The 23,165-nt window shown below is 40.8% G+C and overlaps 2 protein-coding genes across 3 annotated transcripts in view; one reads left to right on the top strand and one right to left on the bottom strand.

Moving 5' to 3' along the window:
- Window positions 1-1,636: 1,636 nt before the first annotated feature.
- On the top strand, window positions 1,637-12,723 carry MCUB (mitochondrial calcium uniporter dominant negative beta subunit; the record flags this gene model as incomplete). Its single annotated transcript, XM_017736734.1, has 8 exons — window positions 1,637-1,741; window positions 4,839-4,914; window positions 5,177-5,347; window positions 8,719-8,823; window positions 9,033-9,193; window positions 9,874-10,077; window positions 11,430-11,546; window positions 12,516-12,723. Coding segments are annotated over 8 exons (1,017 nt in total), but the record flags the coding sequence as incomplete, so codon positions are not given.
- A 387-nt stretch (window positions 12,724-13,110) lies between these two features.
- CASP6 (caspase 6) overlaps window positions 13,111-23,165 on the bottom strand; it is a 10,844-nt gene continuing 789 nt past the window's right edge. The window contains exons 2-8 of one of the 2 annotated variants that reach the window (XM_017736836.1): window positions 21,048-21,089; window positions 20,229-20,271; window positions 18,626-18,775; window positions 18,113-18,189; window positions 17,503-17,678; window positions 15,172-15,328; window positions 13,111-14,559 (exon numbers count right to left, since the gene is read on the bottom strand). In XM_017736836.1, coding sequence (XP_017592325.1) covers window positions 14,321-14,559; window positions 15,172-15,328; window positions 17,503-17,678; window positions 18,113-18,189; window positions 18,626-18,741 — 765 coding nt within the window. In that variant the 5' untranslated portion in view covers window positions 18,742-18,775; window positions 20,229-20,271; window positions 21,048-21,089 and the 3' untranslated portion in view covers window positions 13,111-14,320. The remainder of the gene's footprint in view (window positions 14,560-15,171; window positions 15,329-17,502; window positions 17,679-18,112; window positions 18,190-18,625; window positions 18,776-20,228; window positions 20,272-21,047; window positions 21,090-23,165) is intronic. The other variant, XM_017736835.1, reaches the window with a different exon arrangement.

Here is a 23,165-nt window from a genome sequence, read left to right on the forward strand (position 1 = left end):
CAGTAGACTGTGGCAGCACTTGCTGTTTTTCCTCCTTTCTCTTGGTTTAAACCATTCTGAAAAGTCTGTAGATTATTCTGAAATTGCAGATTGTTAGTCCATATTTAATTAATCTTGATTGGTTTTCCTTGGAGAATCAAATGGGAGCCAACATCATTCTTCTAAGAGAACTTCTAAGGGTGTTTATCAGAAATAGAAAAACATGTAAATCAGTATGAAAATATACATAGCTATTTATAGCACATGCCTTCACTGAACAGTGGCTAACACGTACCTGCCCTCATTTTTCTCCTGCCCATACAAGCAGGCAGCATCCAGGGAGGTGACTTGTCCTGCTTCTGCTTCACGGACTGGGCGAGGTCAGCACATGAGGAGAACGATGGATACCGGGGATGTTGGCTTGGCTGGTGACACTCAGAAAAAGAGGCTCCAGAATTAATTCTTAGGCATTGCAACAACTAGCTTCCCCCATGAATTGTCTCCTCCTGCTCCTTTCCCCCAGTCCTCCTTCAGTAGCTGTGTGGAGGGAGCTGTACCAGGTGTTGGACAAGGACTCCAGGAGATAACCGAGCTCTCCTCTTGTGCCTGTAACACTGTATTACTATGGAAAAGCACTCTGCAAGATGTGTTTTAATTAGAATGAGTTTTGCTGCAGTGTAATTAAGGTTAAATCATTTGTCCCTTGTTGAGTAGGGCATTTTATGATTGTGCTTTTCTATATTAGATTCTTATCATTGCCTCAGAGAGAAGGAAATGAGAATATGGGAGTCCATTCACATAACAGCCTGCATTATTTTTTGTGAAGACTACTCATGAGTTTGACTTGAGGCAGTCTTGAAAGAACCTCACACTGAAGGAATATATTTCAGTTTGGAGTACTGCATGTCCCTTCAAGAAGAAGGCAGACTGAGTTGAGCTGACTCTTTTTTTGGTTGCTTTCTCTAATAAATGCAAATTATTGGGGACTCGAATGTTGAAGGAGTGTTACACTATTTTTGCTGTTGAAATAACAAACATAAACCCACTGCATCTTCCAAGATGCATATAAGCAAAGACAAAAATTGCAAAAATATGATTGCTGGCTAACTGCATTTTGATTCAGATTTGTTACAATATTTTGGTGTGGTAAGTGAAAATTAAGTAAACAATAATTCATAATGTTCTCAGAAAATGTCCTAAGAACATAGTTTTTTAGAATTCTGTTTTCAAGATCACTTTTTCCTGTGAAAAATATTTTTATTTCTATGCTCTCTCTCTTCCCACCCACATTACAATTTTCTACAGAACAGAAGTTACGGTTCCTGATGAGGTTACTATTTGCATATGCAGTACTGAGGAAGATCAGAGGCTTTCATGTCACCTCATATACTGGTAATGATACTGACTTCTTAGACATAACTGGTCACAAGTAAATTTGAGCTTAAGTTTGCAGGAACAATCACTCAGCATCGTAAGAGGTAGATTATTTGGAAGAGCTAGCTCCAGAAACTGCAGTGTAGGTAGGTTCAGTCATTTGCCACTCTTAAAAGTGAAAAATACAGTATTTCTATTCCAGTCTCTCCCACTCGTTGTGTCTGGCTGCCTGGTTTTCTAGCTCAGTTATGCTGCTGCATTAGTCCCTTAAGCTTTGCTGTAAACCACCAGATTGTTGAAATTTCCACTCTCGACTTTAACAGTGGCAACTTCTCTGCTGTTAGAGAGCGGAGGCGCCCTTGACAGAGGAAGTACTTCTTTAAACTCCGTATGTATTTTCTGTTTTATACCAACTTGTATTTTTAACAGAGTATGTTGGATTCTTTTTATTACAGTTAACACTCTATGCCTTAAATTCTCATGAGTTTTCACTCCCAGGAGAGTCCATGTCTTGAACTGAGTCAAGAGATGTGGCTGACTGCTGCTCCCAGGTATTTTGCATTAGGAAGCAGGTATAGCTGAGGGAGAAGGGGTATTTCACAGCTAATTGCTGTTCACCAGCCTTTGACTCCTGAACATAGTTGTGGTTGTATTAGAGGTGTTTTAGCCAGATGTCCTGCCACATGTGTGTTCAAATTGCAGAAAGATGTAGAATAGCTTTTGTAGCCTTTGTGTGGTTGGAGGAAGTAGCCAAGAGGGGCATGCACTGACTTATAGAAGAGTTGTTAGTAGTATGCTGGGCTCTTTATAGTATCTCAGAGTTAAAAGTTGCGATGCAGTTAATTCAGGGTACACATTCCTGTTTCAGCTCTCACTGATGTTGTTGTGAGGGCAGTCTCCTTGTTTTGGTCCCATAGTTCAAGTCTTCCATGTAGCTGCAATGCTTGCAGATGTTTCTTTTCCAGGGGTAGGATAGGGGTCATTCCAAGCATCTCAGAAAGATGATTTGGCTGTAGGGCACAAGCTAATGGTTTAATAACTTCACTGAAAGTGGAGATTTAAATCTGGAAAGAGAGGGAGAAAATTAGCCCAGCCCTTCACACTTCTCAATTCATCAACCTAGAGCTAATATGGAAAGAGTTAATTATTTGGATATTAGTTCAATGCCGTGGCTCTGTGGCTTTTGCTTTTCTTATTCTTTGCAGGTGATTTTAATGGGTAGTCTGCATTAAAGGACAATCTAAAATAGAAAAAAAAGCTCCAGTATATAGAGACTCTTTCAGTGGATCATGAATGGTAATGTCAAAATCTAAAGAAGAATAGAATGAACTACCTTAAAGATCATATTTAAATAAATGTAATTTAATAAGTGTATTAAATTAATATATTCATATATTTAATTTGTATTAATTGTTGAGTGCGTTGATTCTTCTATAAATAAAGTAGATAATTCATTTCTTTTGTTGTGAGTTTGGGCAGCCTTCCAATACAGGCAGGGTGCAGTTCATTGCCTGGGGCGTGTTAGATGATCAGTATGTAAATATTGATTGCAAAGTTACACATTGAGTGTCTGTAATAAAATTAGTTCCTTATTATCCCTTGTATATCCCCCCGAAGAAACAACAGTTGCTGTTGTGTTCAAAGCTATTGGGTTTTCCTGCGCACCATTCCAGAGCGGGTCCTGTGTTGAGGGTTGTGTCCCTGCTCCAGGCTGTGTGTTCCGAAATGTTTTGCGGGTGCAGGTGCTCCCTGTAAATGGGGTGAGAACTGGTGAGCCGGGCTGTGTCCTGCCGTGCTCCAGGGAAAGTCTCTTGCTCTGCTGAAGAAACAGACAAGTTACCAGATGCATCCTAGTTCTGGGTGGCTGTCAGCATTCCTGTGCTCCTACTGTCTACCTTTCTTTGAACAATACTCTTTGTGTTTAAGGTCGTCAGCTATTTGGTCTAGATTTCTGTCTTTGATACCTGAAGATTACAACGAACAAATTTCTCAGCGTTGAAAACTCCCAGAATTAATTACTTTCTTTAAATCCTGAAAAAGGCTTGTTCCAGGTAAAAAGTTAGGGTAGCGTGAGCATCTTTGAAACACACAGATTCAGTTATAGATGATCTTTTAATTCAACCTAGTAGCATATTCCTATCCAGGCAGCCAAGCTTATGTTCCTTTAAAAACAAATAAATCATGTGAATGTGGTGAGCACTGTTTGGCATATTGAATGGCCAGGGCCTCTTGCGTTTGTAGCTTTGTTTTCCTGCCTTGTCAAAGAATATTATCTTGCAGACTCTGAAATGTTTTGGCCTTCAGAAAGATGAGCTATAAAGCTCACCAGAGGGAGAATCGATCCTTATCATTTCTCTCCACATAGTCTTCCACCTTCCCTAGCTATCATATTTCAAATCCCAGGCCTTGGTCCAGCCTGTGTGCGGTTTTTTAACTGGCTTAGTCAGGGATGTGATTTCCCTTCTTTTACCTGTTACACTTAGTTTATAGCAATAATGTCTGCTGTGTGGAATTGCTGCAATAAAATTGTCCCTCTCCTTGTGCAGGGGGCTTAGCTGTAGCAAAGGACATTGCACCTTCCACAGCATGGCTGGACATCTCTAAGTAATGGGTCTAATCAGAGCAGTTTGTCTTCATGTTTTGGTATGACTGTGTTGAAGTGTATTGATGGTTCTCACCAGTGTCCCTGGAAGGTGCAAGCTTTGGCTTGTAACCATGCAGGTTCAAAAACCCAGTGTCATCCCTGTCCCAGGGCTGCATTTGGCTGTGCCTCCTTCAATGTGGTACCAGAGCATAGTGGTGATAGTAGTTGCAGCAGCATCTCTCAGCAAGGAGTTGAAACAGCGATTCATATTTAAAACATAAAAGATCTTCAAGCTGTATTGTTGTTCTTGTCTTTTAGCAGCACAAATCTCAACAGCTAGCTTTTGGTATACGGTATGTAATTACGGAGCAACAGGTGACCTTAGTCCCTTGTTATTTTATTTGTGATTGTTGTTCATGATTCAGCAGGGAAAGTCTTCACTGAAGCCATGCCCTCTGTTGGAAGTTACACTGTGAAGTTCTGCCCTCAGGCACCACGAGGTAGAGGTTTTCCAAACGGCTGTTTTGGGGGAGAGGAGAGGTTTTGCTGTAAGAGTTACATAAAGCACTTCAGAAACATTGCTTTTTTTTTCCCCTCTCTTTCCTTCCCCTTCCTTTTTTTCCTTGAGTTAAACCACACCAGACAAAAAGTTTTTCTACGGGCAATACCGTACGTAATACCTTTGGCAGCGATTGTGCTTTCTATAAGGATGGTTTCACCTTTTATGTAGAATTGCCAAGCAAGGGGTTTTTCTTCAGGCAGACACACCTGATGTCAGATCCCACGGAAGCAGACCACCCTGACAGGCTGGGTGCTGCCTTTAACCAGGTACACTTTGCATCGTAACCATTTTAAGGCATTCCTAACCATTCCAACCCATTCTGTTGTGTCCGTGCTGCAGGTGGGGCTCTGGAGGCACACCGGAGCTTGGAGAGGCCGGGAAGGAGCACCTTACAGCACGCTGGTGCCATCTGATGGTAAGCTTTCACAGCAACTTTTCCCTCTTCCCATCGGTGTCAACAAGCTTTTTATTTACTTCGAGAGAGTCTGTGAGATAACATTAGTTGCATGGTTTTACTTGTATCTTCCAGAAATACAAGTACTGTATTCATATTTAAACCTCTAGAAGTGTTTTGCGTAATTTTTCCTTATTCATCCTGTGTTTTAAAAACAGCTTTAAACTGAACTACAACCTACAGTATGACTTTTTTCACTTAGTTTTCTTTTTTTACCCCCCAGAAGTCACTATTAATTACAGACATGGTCTTCCTGTGGTAACTCTTATGCTGCCCACAAGAAGTGAACGCTGTCAGTTCACTGTCAAGCCGGTGGTGACCACTGTAGGAGCAGTCCTGCAGGATGTGCAAAGAGAAGATAAAGGAATTGAGAGAGCAGAAGTCTTTGCAACAGGTATCTTGTATTTCTGTTATTCCCCAAAATAAACACATTCCTTTTCAAATGAACTGTACTTCTCTTCTGGAGCATGAGTTCAGTCCTCCATCAGATTTAGCACTCTTGCTGTTGGAGCAGCTCTTGAATGCTTCTAGGGTTTATTGGTGTTTCAGAGTTAATAACTGAGTCCTCTTGAAAAGGCTGCTGAAAAATGCAGAATTGGATCTATTACTGTAACTCTCCTTTTATCCCCGTAGTGTCTTCTGTTATCTTTTTCAGTGAGCTTCTCTTTGTAACGCTGTCTTTAAATTAAGTGTCTCTCTTCTGATTTCCTTGATGTCTCTTTCTTTCCTTGTCCTCCATGATCATTCTTAAAAGACAATCTGTCGGGCTATTGAATGTGATGCCTGCCACTTGTGCAGTGTTACCGAGAGCTAAAAGAATCCTTTTGCCTTACTACAAACTTGTGTATGAAAAACTCAAGAGCTAAGCAACCACATAATGTGTGCCATAGTAAAGGATGGCTTTTTGAGACTTTGAGGAGGTTTCATTTATCAGCTGGAGTACAATATTGCAGGACCCTTGGGTTGAAAGGAAACTGATTGCTAGGGTTGAATGGTAACTGATATTTTAGCATTGGTGTGGACTTTCCTCCTTGTAACATCCTATTTATCCCATTGTCCCAAGTCTTCAGATAATTTTCTCAAGCTCTGCTCACCATTTTCTTCTATTTTTTGTCTTTGGTTTGCCCATTGCAAACATTGAGTTAACCTCATTTACATTTTATTTTTAAGAAAGCTTGGTTTGTATTTTGGCAGTGCTTTGTAGTTTTTCCACAGCAATTCTGAAAAGTCTTGCAACCCCTGTCCTGGTATTAGAGAAGGATTCAATCTTAAGAATAGAACTGGGATGTAGCTTTTTTTGTCTGAATCTGGTAGAATAGGTACTTGAATTTGGCTAACTAAAAGCATCTGTTTCTCCCCCTCCCCACTCACACCCCTAAAATGAAAGAAAGAAAAAATAAGGATAGCTACATACCTATGTAAAGATTTATTTAACAGCAGATAACACATAAGCAGAAGAAAGGATGGTGTGAATGAAAGCTGGTCCAGTTTCATAGCTGGGGGCATTCATAACATTCTTTTCTTTCTGGTTGATATTACAGAGGACTGCAGGGGCTTTTAAAAGAACTGAAAATAGATTGATGTTCCCAGAAGGTCAGGAAGCCACAGACCTAAGAGAAGCTGCTTTAGTTTCCTTCATGGGCACATTAATAAAACAGGAAAATACCCCACAGAGCAATTTATTTATATCCTCTGGAGCAATGGAGATGTGATCTGTGTGGATCTCAGTGAGTGCATGGGCTTCGGGAGCTTTGTGTACATGGGAAGTTTGGTGTTGGGTTTTTTTGGTTTTGTTTTGCTTTGTTTTGACAGTGTCTACTAGGGAGCAAAAGCAGAAAATTCTCTTGAGGAAGATAATTTCCTAAAAGACTCTTTATCTTCTGAAGACACTGTAAAAAACGGTCGTTGTGTGCAGCTAAAAAAAACAAAGGATTTCTTAGTGGGGTGAGGCAGAACTTGTGCTGGCAGCAGTTAACCTTTCGGTACTGCTGTTGTGCAGAGACATCCAGGACAGGAGTGTTTGGGATTCACTGCCAAATTGCTTTCCTTCTCTGGTATGTCAGCAAAAGCTAACTACTCCTCTGCTTCAGTGCAAACGTGGGTCACTCGTGAAGCATAAGGTAATTTCTGTAGGAAACCTACGAGTCTGGCATTTTTGGCATGGACAGGCAGCAGATTCCAAAGTGGAGAGGAATTTGGGTTGTTTTCACCTTGTCTCATCTGTTTAAACACACACCCATCACCTCTGATTTGGAAATACTTTGATTAAAACAGTGACTGTTAAAATAGTTCTCTGCTCTGTATTTGTCAAGTGCCAGGCAATTGTAATGTTATAGAACAGCTGAGATGTTTAATTTATTAGGAAACTGATACTGTAAAGAAAAACTATTTGTCAGGTACTGAGTTGAACTTAAACATTAATTATTAAAGAAAAATTATTAAGCCTTGATTTAATGTAGACACTTCTGTGTCATTTAACCATTAAATGAAACCTAACCTTAACTGAAATTATCAGTGCTGTGTATGATGACTCGCTTTCATTTTCTGCAGATCTGATTTTGGTCCTGCAAAACTTTTGTAGACAAAATTGGCTCTTTGTTTACATTGAAACACTTGTGTTTAGGTACTGGATTGAAAGTAGACTTTTCTCCTTTAAAGCCTGTGGGGGATTTTCTAAAATAAAATACCTCCCTTTCCTCAATACTTTTCTTCTTTTCAGTTTGCAAAAAGTTGCACAGGTCAGTAAGTCAGTGGTGTATTCAGAACATCCAGAACAAAGAGCCTGTCTGGCACTTCTTTTGAAAAGCATTTTCCCCTTAAATGTCTCTTCATAAATGTCACCTTAATAACGTACATGCAAATGAGCCTTGATGTTTTATTACACTGGAAAAGAAAAAAGAAATGAGTGGATGGGCACATTACAATTTTGGCTTGAAAGTGATAGGCTTCTGGGTTTGCTTTGCTACCCACACAGAGTGGGCAGGAGAGCCAGCTGGGGCGTTTGCCTGCAGAGTTCAGCAGTCACAGCCTCAGCAGATGCGGCCTGAGGACAGGGTTCTGGTGCACAAATAATTGCAGATGTGAGGTTGTCTGTGGTGCCTTTCTGTGGTGGATGTGTGAGGACAGATGGAGGAGCTGGGGCAGTAGCACTGTGATAAATACCTACATACAAAAATCTTGGTATTTTGTAACCTGTTTGGTTGTTCATCTTGGGAGTAAGGCTGCCTAGCTCTTGGCAAGGGTAGGGGAAGGTGCCCTTTTTATGTATATGAAATGCAAATCACCTCAAAGAGGTACTGTGAGGCAGCTGCTCTGTGGCTTTTCAAACCCCCATGCCACAGTGATGTGTTCAGCAGCAGTGGTGTGTGGCTGTGGGGGCTCTAGGGCCTTCTGAACCCCAGTGTGCTCCTGGCAGCCACTGTTACATGTTCCTGCTAATGAATCCAGAGCTCCTTTTTGGTAGGAGCTGTAAAATTGCATGTAAAATTCATGGGGTACCATTCATGTAAATTTCTGCATTTAAAAAAAATGTAGGAAAGGGTTCTCCCGAGCATCAAAGTTCAACTCCATTCCCTGCACAGGACAGCCCCAAGAATCACACTATGTGTTCCTCCTGACTGTTTAGTATTAGCTACCAGTTCTAAAAGTAGAGTTCACTTCCAGACATTGTTAGTGAAGAACCCCAGCACTTTTCTGCAGGGTTATCTGCTAATGTTTAAGACTCCTTGTGATAAGCGATCTAGAACTGAAATCTTTCTTCTGCAGATGGTAGCAAGATCTCTGATGCAACCTTGATGGAGGTCTTATTGATGAATGACTTTAAACTTGTTATCAACAACACAGCATACAGTGTGTCACCTCCTGTAAAAGGTAAGAGCAGTCCTTAATAACTGATCATCTCACTTCATCTAGTGAAAGGCATGGGAAGTCTCAGAAACCTGGGACCTGGGAGAAAGGTGTTTCTCTTTGGTTTTGTCTTTTTACCACTGGATGGTCCTGCTTTTGGGGTTGGAGGTGGGGAGGGAATAAAGAAGGGTGTGTTCTTGAAATGGTTTATATGACAAATACTTTCTTTTCAGATAAGCTGAATAGTGAGCATGCTACTGAAATGGAAGATATCAAATCCTTGGTTCACAGACTGTTTGTGGCTCTACATTTAGAAGATCACCAGATCAGGAAAGAGAGAGAATTGCTGCAGAAACTCGACCATCTGAAAGGAGAGCTTCTGCCTCTTGAACAGGTTGGAAAGTGGGGTACTTCTTTTTAAAAACTCAAAAGCATTTCCTTTCATCGAAAGCAAGTCCTGTGACAGAAGAAAATCAGCATGAATGGCTAGAGTGTGTCTGTTTTGTTTGTTATGTAAATGAGGTCAACTCAAATAGAATGCAGATTATTTTCAATTCGGTTCTTTTCCTTCCTGTTATAGACATTAATGCAGTAGAAATCACACCTGGAGAAAGCTGTCAAGGCTCAGCATGACTAGTATTGAGATTGAAAGGCCATTTAGTCACCTGTTGCTTTATGAGTTTTGAGTACCCATGACAGAAAAAACCCACAATAGTGGGGTTGACATAACCTGTGGCTTAGGACAGTGAACAACAGGACTCCTGCTTTATGAGGGCCAGCCTCAGTGTTACCCAGAACTGCCTTGAATAGTAAATGGAAATCCAAAAGACATAGATCCCTAGGAGTGGGAAGGGGAGATTAAAAGCAGGATTTCTTGGTGCATCACGGCAAGAAGATCTGGTTGCCCTTGGACTTCAGTGCTTTTATTTTCTCACCAGGATAAGTCGGTAAGAGCTGTTGGTAAGAGATCCTGAGAAAGGATCTAGCCCAAGGGGAGAAAACATAGTTGAGGAACTGCTCATCAGAGGAGCACTCATGTTTGTCTGAACAGGTTTCTGCTTTTGTTTTCCGTAGATGAGAGCCAGAATCATGAACAGTGCAGATGCAAAAACCTCCAGGCTTTTATGGGTTGGCCTAGCTCTGATGTCAACTCAGGGGGGAGCGCTGGCCTGGCTCACGTGGTGGGTCTACTCGTGGGACATCATGGAGCCAGTGACGTACTTCATCACCTACGGGAGTGCCATGGCTTTCTATGCCTACTTCGTTCTTACTAAGCAGGTAAGTCCTTGTCTTCTAAATGTCTGGAATATTGAAAAGGAGAAAAACTGACTGTGAATCACAATGTTTGAGCTCTGAAGAAAACAGAATTCAGTAAGTGGCCTTGCCATCAGACAGGGACTTGTTTGATCCCTAATGTGGCTGGATACAAACATTGCATCATGCAGAATCAAGCAGGTACTGTTGCACATGAACTGCAGGCCAGCTACTGAGCATAACTACTGTCAGTAAGATTTCATAGCCTAGGGAATGAAAAGTGAGGAAAAAAGTCTCTCGTTTAAAATGTTTGTAGATCACTTTGCATAGCAAATGGCACCTTGCTCACTGCAGTAATGGGAGAGCAACTGGTAGTGCTGTGCCAGTTCATGAATGCTGCCTCACAGAAGCAAATCACCCAACAGTAGCTTTTGTTTGCTGGAGTTTATGTATATACAGTGCAGGGTACCAAACTGTTTGGAACTCTGGCAGTTGCATTACTGAAATATATGGAAATACATTTAGTGCCTGAAAAAATGTTACTGCTCTGCTCTTCATGATCTGACTGCTTTTCCATGACTTAGAATGAATGGAGGTAAATCTAAGCTGAAATGCAACAGAAGTAGGCATTGTGTAGAATTAGAAAGTTTGCTCAGATCTCAACTTATCTTCACAATACAGACTTGTTCTGAAATCCTGTAAGACTTTGAAAAATGTTTCTTTCTCCTGTTTTAGCTCTGTACTTTACTCTCAAAGTGATCATCTTGATGTTGAACTTTCTATGATGCAAAGCTCTTTTTGTTGTGGAGGTATGTGGAAGAGTACCCAACACTTTCTTCCATTATACCGATGGACTACAGACCTTGTGAGACATTAGGTTCCTTCAGTGAAAAGGGGAGACATGTCTGTTTTTATGAAGAGAGGGCTCAGAATGTGAGTTTTACTCCTTCTGACTCGTTTTTAAGAAGGGCTAGGGCATTCTTACTTTTTGTGAGTAAATAAAGAGATTACTTTTTTGAACAGCTGCTGGTGCCATTGCTTAAGACTTTCAAATAAGTCCTCAAGAAATAGTTCCTGAACTTTCTCTGACTCCTTGGAAGTAGACTCCATTGACTGAGGTGGCTCCAGTCATGAAGATCATGCTGTGTCTTTATTATAACTGAAAATACCTTCAGATATGATAGAAATTACTCCTACCATGTGTTTAAAAGCCCTTACGACCTGTAAGGGCATTAACTTCATACGTAGCCTCTTTACAAAACATGCGTGTGTGTTGAACAAGGTAAGTCTTCCTGAAACAGGCTAAACTTCTAATGTGCTGACCTCTACTCAGCTTCCTTGCTAACCACAAATCCCTGTCCTTCTTCCTTCCCCAGGACTACATTTACCCTCACGCTAAAGACAGGCAGTTCCTCCACTACTTCTACCGCAAATCCAAAAAGCAGCATTTTAATGTGGAACGATACAACAAGCTCAAAGACGACCTAGCAGAGGTATTTAAGTGCAGTCCTTCAATAATCACGTAGCTTCTGGCTTAAGACTTTTTCAGTAAACTCTCAGCTAAAAAAAGTTGATCTCAAGGCTTGCTATCAAAACGCTGTATTGCTTATCAGCCAGTTTCAGCTGTTCAGAAAACCATACAATGTTTGGCTTTGATGTATAAACTACTTTTGTAGGTCATCAGAAAGGGAGACCTTAATTAATTTAATTTAAAACAAATAAGTCAGTTTATCAGCATGACATCTATTTTTTGCATATGCTAATTAATGTTGCAGTTTTGGCCATTTAATGTAATCGCTGCATTTATTTTGGGCACATTATATTTGCTGCACTGCTGTGGTAAACCAATCACCTCCCTTCCTTGGAAGGAGATTGCCCTGCAGAGTTCAGTATTTAACAACCTTGGTCCTTAGGTAAAAGACCTAGATTTACAGAATATGGGTGGCTGGATAGAAAAGGTGCTATGTGCACCCAGGAGAAATTTAGTGGCCTTCATGAAATATTTGTAGCAGATCTCCCACTCCTCAATTATTACTCCTCCATCCCACCTTGACAGCTCTGTGTTCAATGTCTCAAAAAAGAAAATGGAAAGAAACTACCCTTAATTTTAGTTCAAATCCTGCAGCTCAAGGTAGAATTTCATGAGCCACATTTGACAAAATGTTAAAAGAGTTTGATGCTTTTTTCAGTGGCCTGTGAGTTTGAATTTTGTAATTGTAATTTCAGGAAAATAATTTTGTAATTTTCAGGAAAATTGGGGTGTGGGTTGATGGGCAGGGTTCATGCTTCTCTCTGGAGACCGAATGACTTGAGCAGATCTGTCAGTATTCAGCATCCTCCATTTGATCGGTTTGGTTCCTTGCCTAAGACCAGTGCCTTCTGAGAAAAGGAAGACAGTGCATGTGTGAAAGAGGGGAAGACAGAGGCTGCAGAAGGATGATCTCTCCCTCTTGCATTGGCAGGCAGAAGAATCCCTGAGGCGTCTGCGCCAACCTCTGCACCTGAGGCTTCCCATCCAGGAAATCAGTGACAAGTACTGACTTTGGTTTTGTGTATATTGGAGATGCCCTTTCAAAGCTGATATGAATATTTAGTTACTCCATACCACCTTGGTATTTTTGACCACTAAAGTTTTAAAAGTTGCAATAAATAGCTATAAAAATGATTTGGTCACTTGATGGTTTGGGGGTTTTTTTGCTTGGTTTTTTTTTTTTTTAACCCTATGAAGAAACTTCTGAAGCAAAGTTCTTCACAATATTTGTCAAGTCTCATTAGTACAATGGAGGCATTCTCACTGCTGGTAAAATGACAGACAGAATGTTCTATAAACAAGGACCATCGTTTTAGTATCATTTACTGTAACAGCAGTAGCTCACAGGGTAATTAACTTCTGCATGGAGCAGTAAGGATTCTTTCCCTGCAATTACTGTTTCCTTTTCCCTAGTCTTATGCATTGACTCTGTGTAACACCACAGGTGAAGTTTCGATTAGCATGACAATTAAGCTTTCTTAGTAAATAGTGCTGGAAAAGTCAGGTATCTCAAACTTGCTATAAAATCATTCATGTTTCACTGTTGCATTTTATTTAAAGAATTTATCAAAACATTCAAACATATATGATTTATACAAAGTTTAAAAGTAGCCACAGTAAGGTAAGACATTTATGACTCAGAACATAGTATATGGAAAGACTTAACTAAAGCAGAACCAGTAAACCGATTATTTTTTCCCCCAGGAAAGTGGACTAAGACACTTTGCTCAGTTTGAGTTCTCTGTTGTCCCTCAGAGGAACAATTAACAATGTTTAAAAAAAACCCCAAAACAACGAAATATTTGGTTCAAGTCAGTACCACTGCAATTACTGATGCTGCAGCAGCAACAATCCTGTGGCAACCGTGCACTGCCACTTTTATGTACACAGTGACAGAGGTATGGCTGATCTTCTCCAGGGCCAAGAGGAGACCTGATTCAACTCCAAGGCCTGAAGGATGAAGGTTTGCCTATGTTGTATTTTGTAGAGCTGCCTAGAGATGTCCAGCAGCTTTAGCTTTAGAGAGATGGACAAGGCAAGCTCACCCTAAGCAAGCTGCACATGGTCTCATCTCACTACTGCTGTTTTTCTCCTGAGGATGCAAAGCACCAGCAAGCTGTAATTGTGCCCCAAACATAAATGATACCCAAGCAAAAGGAAGCCCTTTATTAATCAACCCTATTTGATTAATCCTATATTAATGCTACAATTGTACTCAAGGAATTAATTTCCTTTTTAGTGTTGCAAGAAAATAAAAGAAAAGTTAAAAAGCCCAATAAAGCCACAAAAATTGCAAGGTGGATACGGCTGTCCACAAATTTAAAAAGATGCTCTACGAACATATTCCCTGTAAACTGTGCTCTTGGGGCAAGACAAGTTAATCTAACAGAACATTAGAAATGTTTTGGAAATAGTAAAATGTACCATAGTTAGATGGCAATCAAGCAAAAAGCTTTTAAGAAAAAGTAGTCTTGAGCATCAGTTTCAATAAAATCTGAGCACCTTCTAATAGTTTTGCACCAGTAAACTGTTCCCAAATTCCCTGAGATTAATTCCCTGGTGTAATTCTAGCTTTGAAATTGCTTTAAGATTTTAGAAACTATTAGGTACACAAACTGTAATGTTTGATCCCAGTGATTTTGTTGACAATCTTGTAGAATATTAAGTCTCCTCAACTAAGATGGTGTTTTTTACTTCTGCAGCAAGTAATAGTAATGGTCATCACTGCTAAATAATCTACTTAGATTTTGGATGAAAATACAATTTTTTAGTTAACATTGAGGCAAAACAAGGAATCTGTTTTTTCCCCAGAGCATTAACATCTTTGCACACATCCACTCTGCGATATGATACTTTCCTGTTAACAACAGTAAGAAGTTCTGTGAACTCCAAGGAAGATCCGTGCTTCCTAAGTGTCTCACACAAATCTTGGATGTACCAGGAGCCATTTACAGTGTCACGATGAGAATAGTAGCCTAGTGTAGAACAAGAACATAAAATTACATCCAAATGTAAGTAGTGATAGCTTCTTGGAAAAATACGTATCAGAGTCACTGTTTGCCACCTACCATCTGTAAGGAATTACTAATGGGTGTAAATCTTACTTTACCAATTACCTAATTTCACTGGAAATTGTAGATGGGAAATGGCTTTGATATCATGTGTAGTACTCAGCTAAGAGGAACATGATTCAGGGATTGGTAGCTTACACAGGACTGCATCTCCACTTCGTAAGAGAGCAGATGGGACTGAGGACAACAGACATGGGGGAACTGGGGAGAACAGCCATGTAGTGCAGGGAAATTTATAAGCTCCCAGAATCCTGGAAAAGAGAGGGATGCTTGCTGTCAGGAGGCAGCTCAGCAGCAAGACTGATGAGAATGCTTCTGTTTGGCAAATGTAATGCACCTTGATAATTTCACTTTTTCTTCAGCACATAAGGTTCTTTCCCAGACAAGTTGCTACTTATCAGCCATGTAAATCAGATGACCTGGAACTGTTCCTGTTTTTCTGACTGCAAAATGAAGACGTGTTCATGGTTATTACAGTGAAGTATCAGACACTAGGTGTAAAATATTAGAACTTACCTTGTGCCACAGAGTAGCACATGATAAAGTCCGCACCAGCAGGCAGAGTATAGACAACAGCTGCATCCACTTCTGTCTCATTGACCAGGGCTTCACTGCTGCTGTCTGTTGAATCATGAGCAATGACTGGATCATCATGTTTATCACCTCGACAGGCCTGTTGGTGAGAAGTATTGTTATGCTTGCACGCCTGCCAAGCTCACTGTTAATATGATAATTCTGACACTAACCAGAGGCACTTCTGTTCAGCTAGGTGTGCCACATTACCATGACTCTGCCTTCAGAAAGACATATTTACTTCTCTATTGCTTAAAACATTGGGGACAAAGTCAAATGAAAGCTCCAAGGTGATCTCAGAATCACTAAGACTGGAAGGGATCTCTTAAGGTCATCTAGTCCAGCCCCCTGACTCAAGCAGTGTTAGCAGCAGCAGGTTGTCCAAGACTATGTCCAGTCAGCTTTTGAGGATCTTCATAGATGGAGACTTCACAATCTGTCTGGTTGACCTCTTCCAGTGTTTGACCAACGTCACAGTAAAAAAAAAAAAAAGTGTTTTCTTGTGTTGAGGTGAAATTTTGTGTGTTTTAATTTGTTCCACTTGCCTCTTATCCTGTCACTTGGGTACCACTGAAAAGAGCCTGTGTCCCTCTTACTCCCTCCCACCAGATGTTTAGAGCATTGGTAAGATTCCCCTGAGCCATCTCCTCCAAGCTGAGCAGTCCCAGCTCTCTCAGCCTCTCCTCGTATCAAACATGCTCCAGAGTCCCTTAACCATCTTTGTGGCCCTTTGCAGGACTCACTCCACTAAGTCTGTATTTTTCTTGTACTGAGGAACTCAGAACTGGACACAATACTTCAGATGCAGCCTCACCAGTGCTGAGTCGAGAGGAGGAACTGCCTTCCTTGGACCTTTTGGCAACACAGTGTTGAATTACTGTTCTGAAGCACAGCCATCATTACATGCTGTTACACTTCGCTCTTAGTGCAGTCTCAAATGTGTGTGTTGAGCGAGATTTTTTTGTGAGAAGTCAGAAGTGATCCCAGTATTGTCAGTGATGCAGAAAGGCTACACATGGAGGATAACAAGGTGAGAACACACTTAAAAGATACAAAGGAGCATTACTTAAGAACTACCACTAAAAAAAGAAAACACAAAGAATCTTCTTTACGGTGATAGAAAGTTTCATCTTGATGTTTCTTCTGATTTCCAGAGGTAAATGCTATGCCAATTGTGCTGGAAAAGAACTTAGCTGATGAACTAAGTTAATTAGCTTTTTGATGAGTATATATTATAAATGTCTCCAAGTATTACTTGGAACTTAAAATTGAAATATGAAAGTATTTTTCAATCTTTGGCACCAGGTTAAAAAAAAGTCCTAGTGAAAGGTAAATTAGGTGAATTAACAATATGCTGCTTCTTGCAGCAGCCCTGTGCCCTAAGGAAGCTTTCATTTGGGAAAAAAAAAAAGGTAATACTTAGAATTACTCTGTAAACTACTACCATTACAATCTGCTGAAGGCCAGGTTCATATATGAGTTTGCTAATTGTAATCTGGATAAAGACAGGATAAAGCCCTGAATGACCTGGTTTGACCCCGTGACTCTGCTTTGAACAGGAGGCTGGACCAGAGACCTCCTGAGGTACCTCCCAACTTGCATTCTCCTGTGAACCAAGGAAAGAAATAGGACGTTACATATGGTCTTTTTATGACCACTTAGCACAAACGGTACTCCTGAGACAATAAAGCCTTCATTTGATTCTTTAGATTCTACAGAGATGCCAAGTTAGGTCATAGACAAAAAACCAACCAACCAACAGCAACAAAAGGAAATCACTACTACCACAAAAACCAACCAACAAAAAAGGCTCACAAAAAAAGAAAACAAACAAACAAAAAACCCAAACACAAAACCCAACTTCACTAAGGAGCAAGTAAAGGGACGTGCCTGGAAGGAAGCAATGAAGATACAAAGGTTTGATACCTTATCAGCTTAGCCTAGGGCTGTGGAGTGTGAGCAATAGGAACTGAGCTGAGGCTGCACAGAACTTTCTCAAAAAAGCCCTGGTAACTGCCTTCTCTGCTATTAAATACACACTGACAGTCAATCTGACGGGCTTAATTTGTGTTTCTTTTCATAAAATTACTTACTAAATAGAGCTAGAATAATAATATTAACACTAGTATACATTAGTATACATTTCTAAGAAAAAGAGAAGAATCCTTGTCTTAAATGCCTTATGGAAAGACTGCATCAGGAGAACTGACATCTGTATTGCAGGAAGACACGGGTCAATGTTAACTCCACTGAATTCAGAAACTGACATCTTACCTGAAGGATAAATATCTTTGGTTTTCCTACCAAACTCTGGCACTTGTCTCCTCTGAACATGTCTGTGATTGTCTGAATTTTGATTTTGTCATCATATGCATAAATGTGATCATCCACACCGTGACTCAGGAACACACACACAAAGCAGTCAGCATTACTGTGGTCATCCATGGAGGCTGAAATAGTCAAGTGGTGTTTAGATGGCCAAACAGTCATATTCAGGTCTAAAAAACATTGTACATTTGTATCATATAATTTAATCCCCAATCAGTCCTTTTTCAAATAGATGCCGTTTTCAGATAGAGCCATACAAGGTGCATTGAATTCAACCTGGCTGACGGGCCACTAACCATAGAAGGATGAATGTCATTACTTTCTCCCAGCTGCATGTACCATTTTTCAGCTTTTAGTGACTTAATTAGTTCTCTCCACAGAAGCTTCACTTACACTGCAATAAAATAATCTTCGGTCTAACCTTTAAGTCCTTCTGATGTTAAATTCCTTGTGCACAGAAATCTATTTTAAGTTAGATGACCAGAGAGATTGGAAGAAAAGATATCTGGGAATTCTGCGGCAATAATTTAGACATAACCAATATATAGTCTCCTACCTTCATAAATTTTCTGCTGCACATCTTCTGCTTTCAGATCATCAAAAAGTCTGACTTCAAACCCAAGGTCTGTCAAACTATTGTTAGAACAGATCAGTATTAGTAAAAATCTTGCTCAAATTATGTATCAATTGCTACCAACTCAATTTCTTTGCCTGTGGGGGAATTAATATTCTTACGCGTTATTTATGAACAAAACTACTAAAGTTGATTTTGAATTTAAACTGGTGTCAAGTACAGGTCTAACACCTAAAGTTACTTCGAAGAGTTTGTCCAAAGAAAGCTCTGGACTCACTGAAATCATAGGACTTCTACCAGCAGTTTCTGTGAGCTAAAAAAACGTGCCTTGAAGCTTTTTTATTATGGCTTTCTTCACCCAAGTAGCATAGGTGCTATGTCTGCAAAATCTTCTGGTCTCTACTCAAACAAAAGATGAAGGTAACTCCTTAACTTGACCACAATTTCTAAAGTTTAGATTTTTTTAAGGGTTAGTAGAGCAACCAAGTTTCTTACCTGCGTTTCAGATTGTTTCTGTCTGCCATAGTCCCACGTCTGTCTGGCAGCATTAATTGCCAAAAAAAGTGCTCATGGTTGAAGATTAATGCAACTCCTCTTCTTTGATGGTTCATTTTGTATTCCACTGCAGGGTCATGTGATTGTCTGCTGCCACAGATGGAAAACATTCTTGGTAAACGAGGCTGTTTCATTAGTTAAGGTACATAATGGTGTGTTTCAGACATGGCTCCAATTCACCATGTTATGTGTTTAGCTAAATATTAACATAATTGGATAGTACACATGTACTTATTGGAATTGTAGTTGTCTGTGACTTATTTCAAGTTCTTCTAAGTAAATCAAGTGCTGCCTTGTAATCAATAGATTACAAACTGGGGATGAGGTGCTAAGTGTAGTGTATCTTGCAAAAGAAGAACAAATGTTTATACCCTAATGAAATGGAAGCTATGACAATATAATTGTTCAAGTTTTTAGCAACCAGCCCACAAAATCCCAAGTGTTGACATGGCTGGAACTGGAAAAATAAAGCAGACCATCTTTCTGCAGTGCAGAAAACAGAAACTAAAACACTTGTGGCAACAGCGCTGGCAATAGACACGTTGAGAGTTCCAGGTACATGGAATGACAGTCCAGGTCACGCTGCCCCAGGACTGGCTCTAGTCAGAGCTGTCATTTTTGCTATATTAAGGTTTTATTTAATGCTATGGAATATTCAGGTTTGGTGCAATTATTAGAGAAAGTAACTTAGAATCTTTGCCTGCAGATGTTCAAGATCAGAATTCATCAGCAAATGCTTTTGTTTCACAACAAAATTACCATCGTTACCCGTAGCCTACCTCTGCTTCTTCATTTTGTTTTGAGAATCCCCTTAATGAAACATCTTTATGTAATGTCTACATAAGAATTCAGACAGAGAACAGGAATTCAGGATGACTGTTCAAAGTTGGGGAGGTTCTACAACATTGGCTGGATAACCAATAAGAGAAGGTGGGTGCCTTATCACATTCTTCCCAATATGAGTACCTAACATGATAAAATGGAAAGATTATAAATTTTAGCCATGTAATTATGAACAATTTTCAGATTTTGGGAATTTCGCTTCCTTAGGATTTGGCTAGGTGCATGGCTCGTAGGGATTTGGAGAGTTAGGTCCCTGGATCCTGTGAATGACCATGAAAGGATGATTCCCTCAATAGTTATTTCTCTATTCAGCTGTATGGATGAAGCAAACAAAGTTATCAGGGCAGGTAGTTTACTGTTTTCAGGGCTTTCATGGAATCACTATTCTGTGGTCCATTGCCCCTCCTTCCAGAGGAATACATTCCTGTGCTACAGTCTACTACTTAGTCTGTCCAGTGGCTCCTCAGATTGTGATGGTCTCTCACATTGCCTAAATTAAAAAGAGAACTCCTGATAGTCCCTTCCACATGCCTTCCCAATAAGGGTGCTTCTGCATCTGGTGTAGCTAAAACTAGAAACATGTTTTGTAAGTGGATGGAGTTCAGTTGAATAATTCTGTTAAATTCTTAACAAAAATCAGAAAACCCTGCACTGACCTCAGTCCCTGGGGACATGTCTGTCACTGCCACCAGAACTTTACCTTATATTGAATGCATCTGCTTCTGTGATGTTCTCATTTCCATCTGTTAAGAGAGTTCAAAAAGTGATTCAGCCACAAAATCATTCTTAAAAAAACCCCAACTTGACCTTATGCATCCAGCTTTAAACTTTAGCTGTTAATGTGCACCAAAAGCTCATTCACACATCAGGTAAGTAGGCATGCAGTTAAACAGCCTCATTAGCATTTGCCTGCACCCACAGCTTTTGGAGTTTGTTCTGGAAGTTCTGACTCCAACAGTCGATTTTTAGGTGGTCAAGACATGCGGATTTTCTATGTGTCTGTGTATCTGTACTTATATAAACATATTCAAAGATCATGATTTTATATAACTAACTAGCTGGCTGTATTTTTTTGAAGAGACTCTAACTCAACAGTTAGAATTTTACATAACTTAAAAATATGCTGGTGTTTCTTTATTTCAGTAATGCTGCTAATACAAAGCTGAGCATTCTCGTTGAGGTTGGATGCAGCACATGAGTCACAGCAGGTAGTGTAACAGCTATTGACAACTGAGAAGATGCAAGATTTAAACCTTTTCTTCTGCTGAACTATACAGACATTAAGTACCTCCAGTAACAGAATGGACTTAAAAGTAACAATGTGGGAACAACAAGGAATGTGCACATCTTGGGAATGTGCTTAACTACAGACTAGCAAATGGTTAGGCCAAAACACTGGTTACTTTCACTTAAACATCTCAATGGGCTATTAAATAACTACTACTACTGGTTATTAAATAACTACTACTACTGGTAGAGACTAACTACCACATTATGAGAACTATATATGGCACTGTACCTGTGGTGGGTAATATAGGTCTGCTATCCAGCTGGACATGGCCTGCAATTATAAGAGAAGAGTCACGTGTACATGTGTCGCGGGTTCGGTTTGTAACCGGGCGGAAACACCAATTTAGTGTAGTGGTTTGGTCCAAAATACTCATTACTGTTTATCTGCTGTGAGATAAGAATTAGGAGAAATGCAAAACAGGCACCAAACTTGAAAGAATATAAAGAAGTTTATTAACAGACCTAAAAGAAGAAAAAAAAAATTATACCACCTTCAGAACTCTCCTCCTCCCCCCACCTTCCTCCCTTCTCCCACTGACAATGTTCAAAGACAACCCTTAAGATGTTCAGTCTGTTTACCACTTCCATAATAACCTTGTTCAGTCCATTTAGAAAGAGAAGTCTCTTCTTGCTCATGCTATGAAAACATTATCACAACGAGACAGCCGCCCACTTCCAAATATTGTTCAGTCCATTTAGGAAGAGGAGTCTCTCTGCCTGCGTGTGAGTCCTTTCCCCCGACTTGCAGCTTTTCCCGCAACTGCTTTCGAGGGTCCACTCTTGAAGTTTTTTGGGGTACAATTTTAAGGTTGAGCCGTTCAGAAACAAAAACAGAGGCCCTTCTCCTTCCCTGGGAGCAAAGGGTCTTCATCATCTTCATCGTTAGGACTATCTCTGGGAGCATCTCTAGGAACTGAGGTTTTCTCCTTTCCCATTTGGAGCAAAAGTCCTCATCTGGTTCATCTCTAGGGACTGAGGTTTTCTCCTTTCCCGTTTGGAGCAAAAGTCCTCATCTGGTTCATCTCTACGGACTGAGGTTTTCTCCTTTCCCATTTGGAGCAAAAGTCCTCATCTGGTTCATCTCTACGGACTGAGGGGGCCCCGCAGCCACCTGTCCCAGCGCCGGAAACGAGAGAGAGCTTGGAGGGGGAGTTTGCCTATTCTTAAATGTGGATCACAGAGGTGATCACAACTTTAAGTGGCTTAGAGAATTGTCCATATCCAAACTGGCCAGCTGATAGGTTCTATCAGTTCCCAGAGGAAACTGTAAGCACCCCTTAGCAAGGACGTCCCTTCCGGGACTATGCTTGCTAACCTATGACAACATGTATTTTACAAACTACTTTGCACATACAATGCTAGCTTTTCACATCTATTTTTCACATGTTAGTAATGCTTTTTGCAAAACTAACATAGCTATGTATTGATAGAGGACAAAAGTTCTTGCAATCGGCCCCCCCCCCCAAAAAAGAGATTGTAAAATTTTATAGTCACCAAACTTTAAGATGGAAAATACTGTCATATAGACACAGTAGGAATAGAATTCCTGGGCCAAAGAAAACTAGGAAAAGATGATTTTCCTGTTAATTTAATCCTGTTTAGTCACTTCCTAGTCTTCAGCTTTTCATTGCCACTCTCATATCGCAGCTTCATTCAGGTAAACACTATTTGAATTGTTACGATTTATGAAAAGTTTTCTGCTTGTCTTACACAGGCACAGGCTTGTTCTAAAATCTGATTGAGACCAACGGGACTACTTGTCTTTAATTTCGTGAAGTTGGATTGCTTCAGAGGAATCAAAAATCAGGTATGCACTAGGTACCACTGGAATCTCACAGCATCTTTCCCTGGATACGTTTCAGGCTCAACAGGTCTACCACCAAAGGGCAAGACACTTAAAAAACACAACGGCACTCAAAAAAGTCCCTTTAAGCTTAGCTGCATCTCCGGGAACCCAACTCAGTTCTGCTGCCCTGACTTCTCCTGCCCTCCTGTTACCCGCCGGGGACCTTCCCCACTTCCGTGTCCCGCGGCCGTGCCAGGCGTTGCGGAGGGATTTTCCCCTGGGCAGGGTGTGGTGGATTTAGGTGCAAATCCACTTCCTCGTCGGCCGCCGCAATCCTTCGCCTCGCCCCTTCTCCGGAAGGAAGGAAGGAAGGAAGGAGGCAAGGGTCCGGCTGCCCCCGAGCCCCGGCAGCGCTCTCCGGGCAGCGCTCCCACTCTGCGGGAAGCTCGGGCGCTTCGGGTGGGCGGCCCCTGTGCCCACGGCCCCTCGCAGACATTCCCCATCCCGCTCCTGCTCCGCGCTGGCTCTGGCAGGAGCCCAGCCAGCGGCGCGCCCCCCCCC

Source organism: Corvus brachyrhynchos, unplaced genomic scaffold, assembly GCF_000691975.1.
Source record: "Corvus brachyrhynchos isolate BGI_N302 unplaced genomic scaffold, ASM69197v1 scaffold175, whole genome shotgun sequence".
Lineage (NCBI taxonomy): Eukaryota > Metazoa > Chordata > Aves > Passeriformes > Corvidae > Corvus > Corvus brachyrhynchos.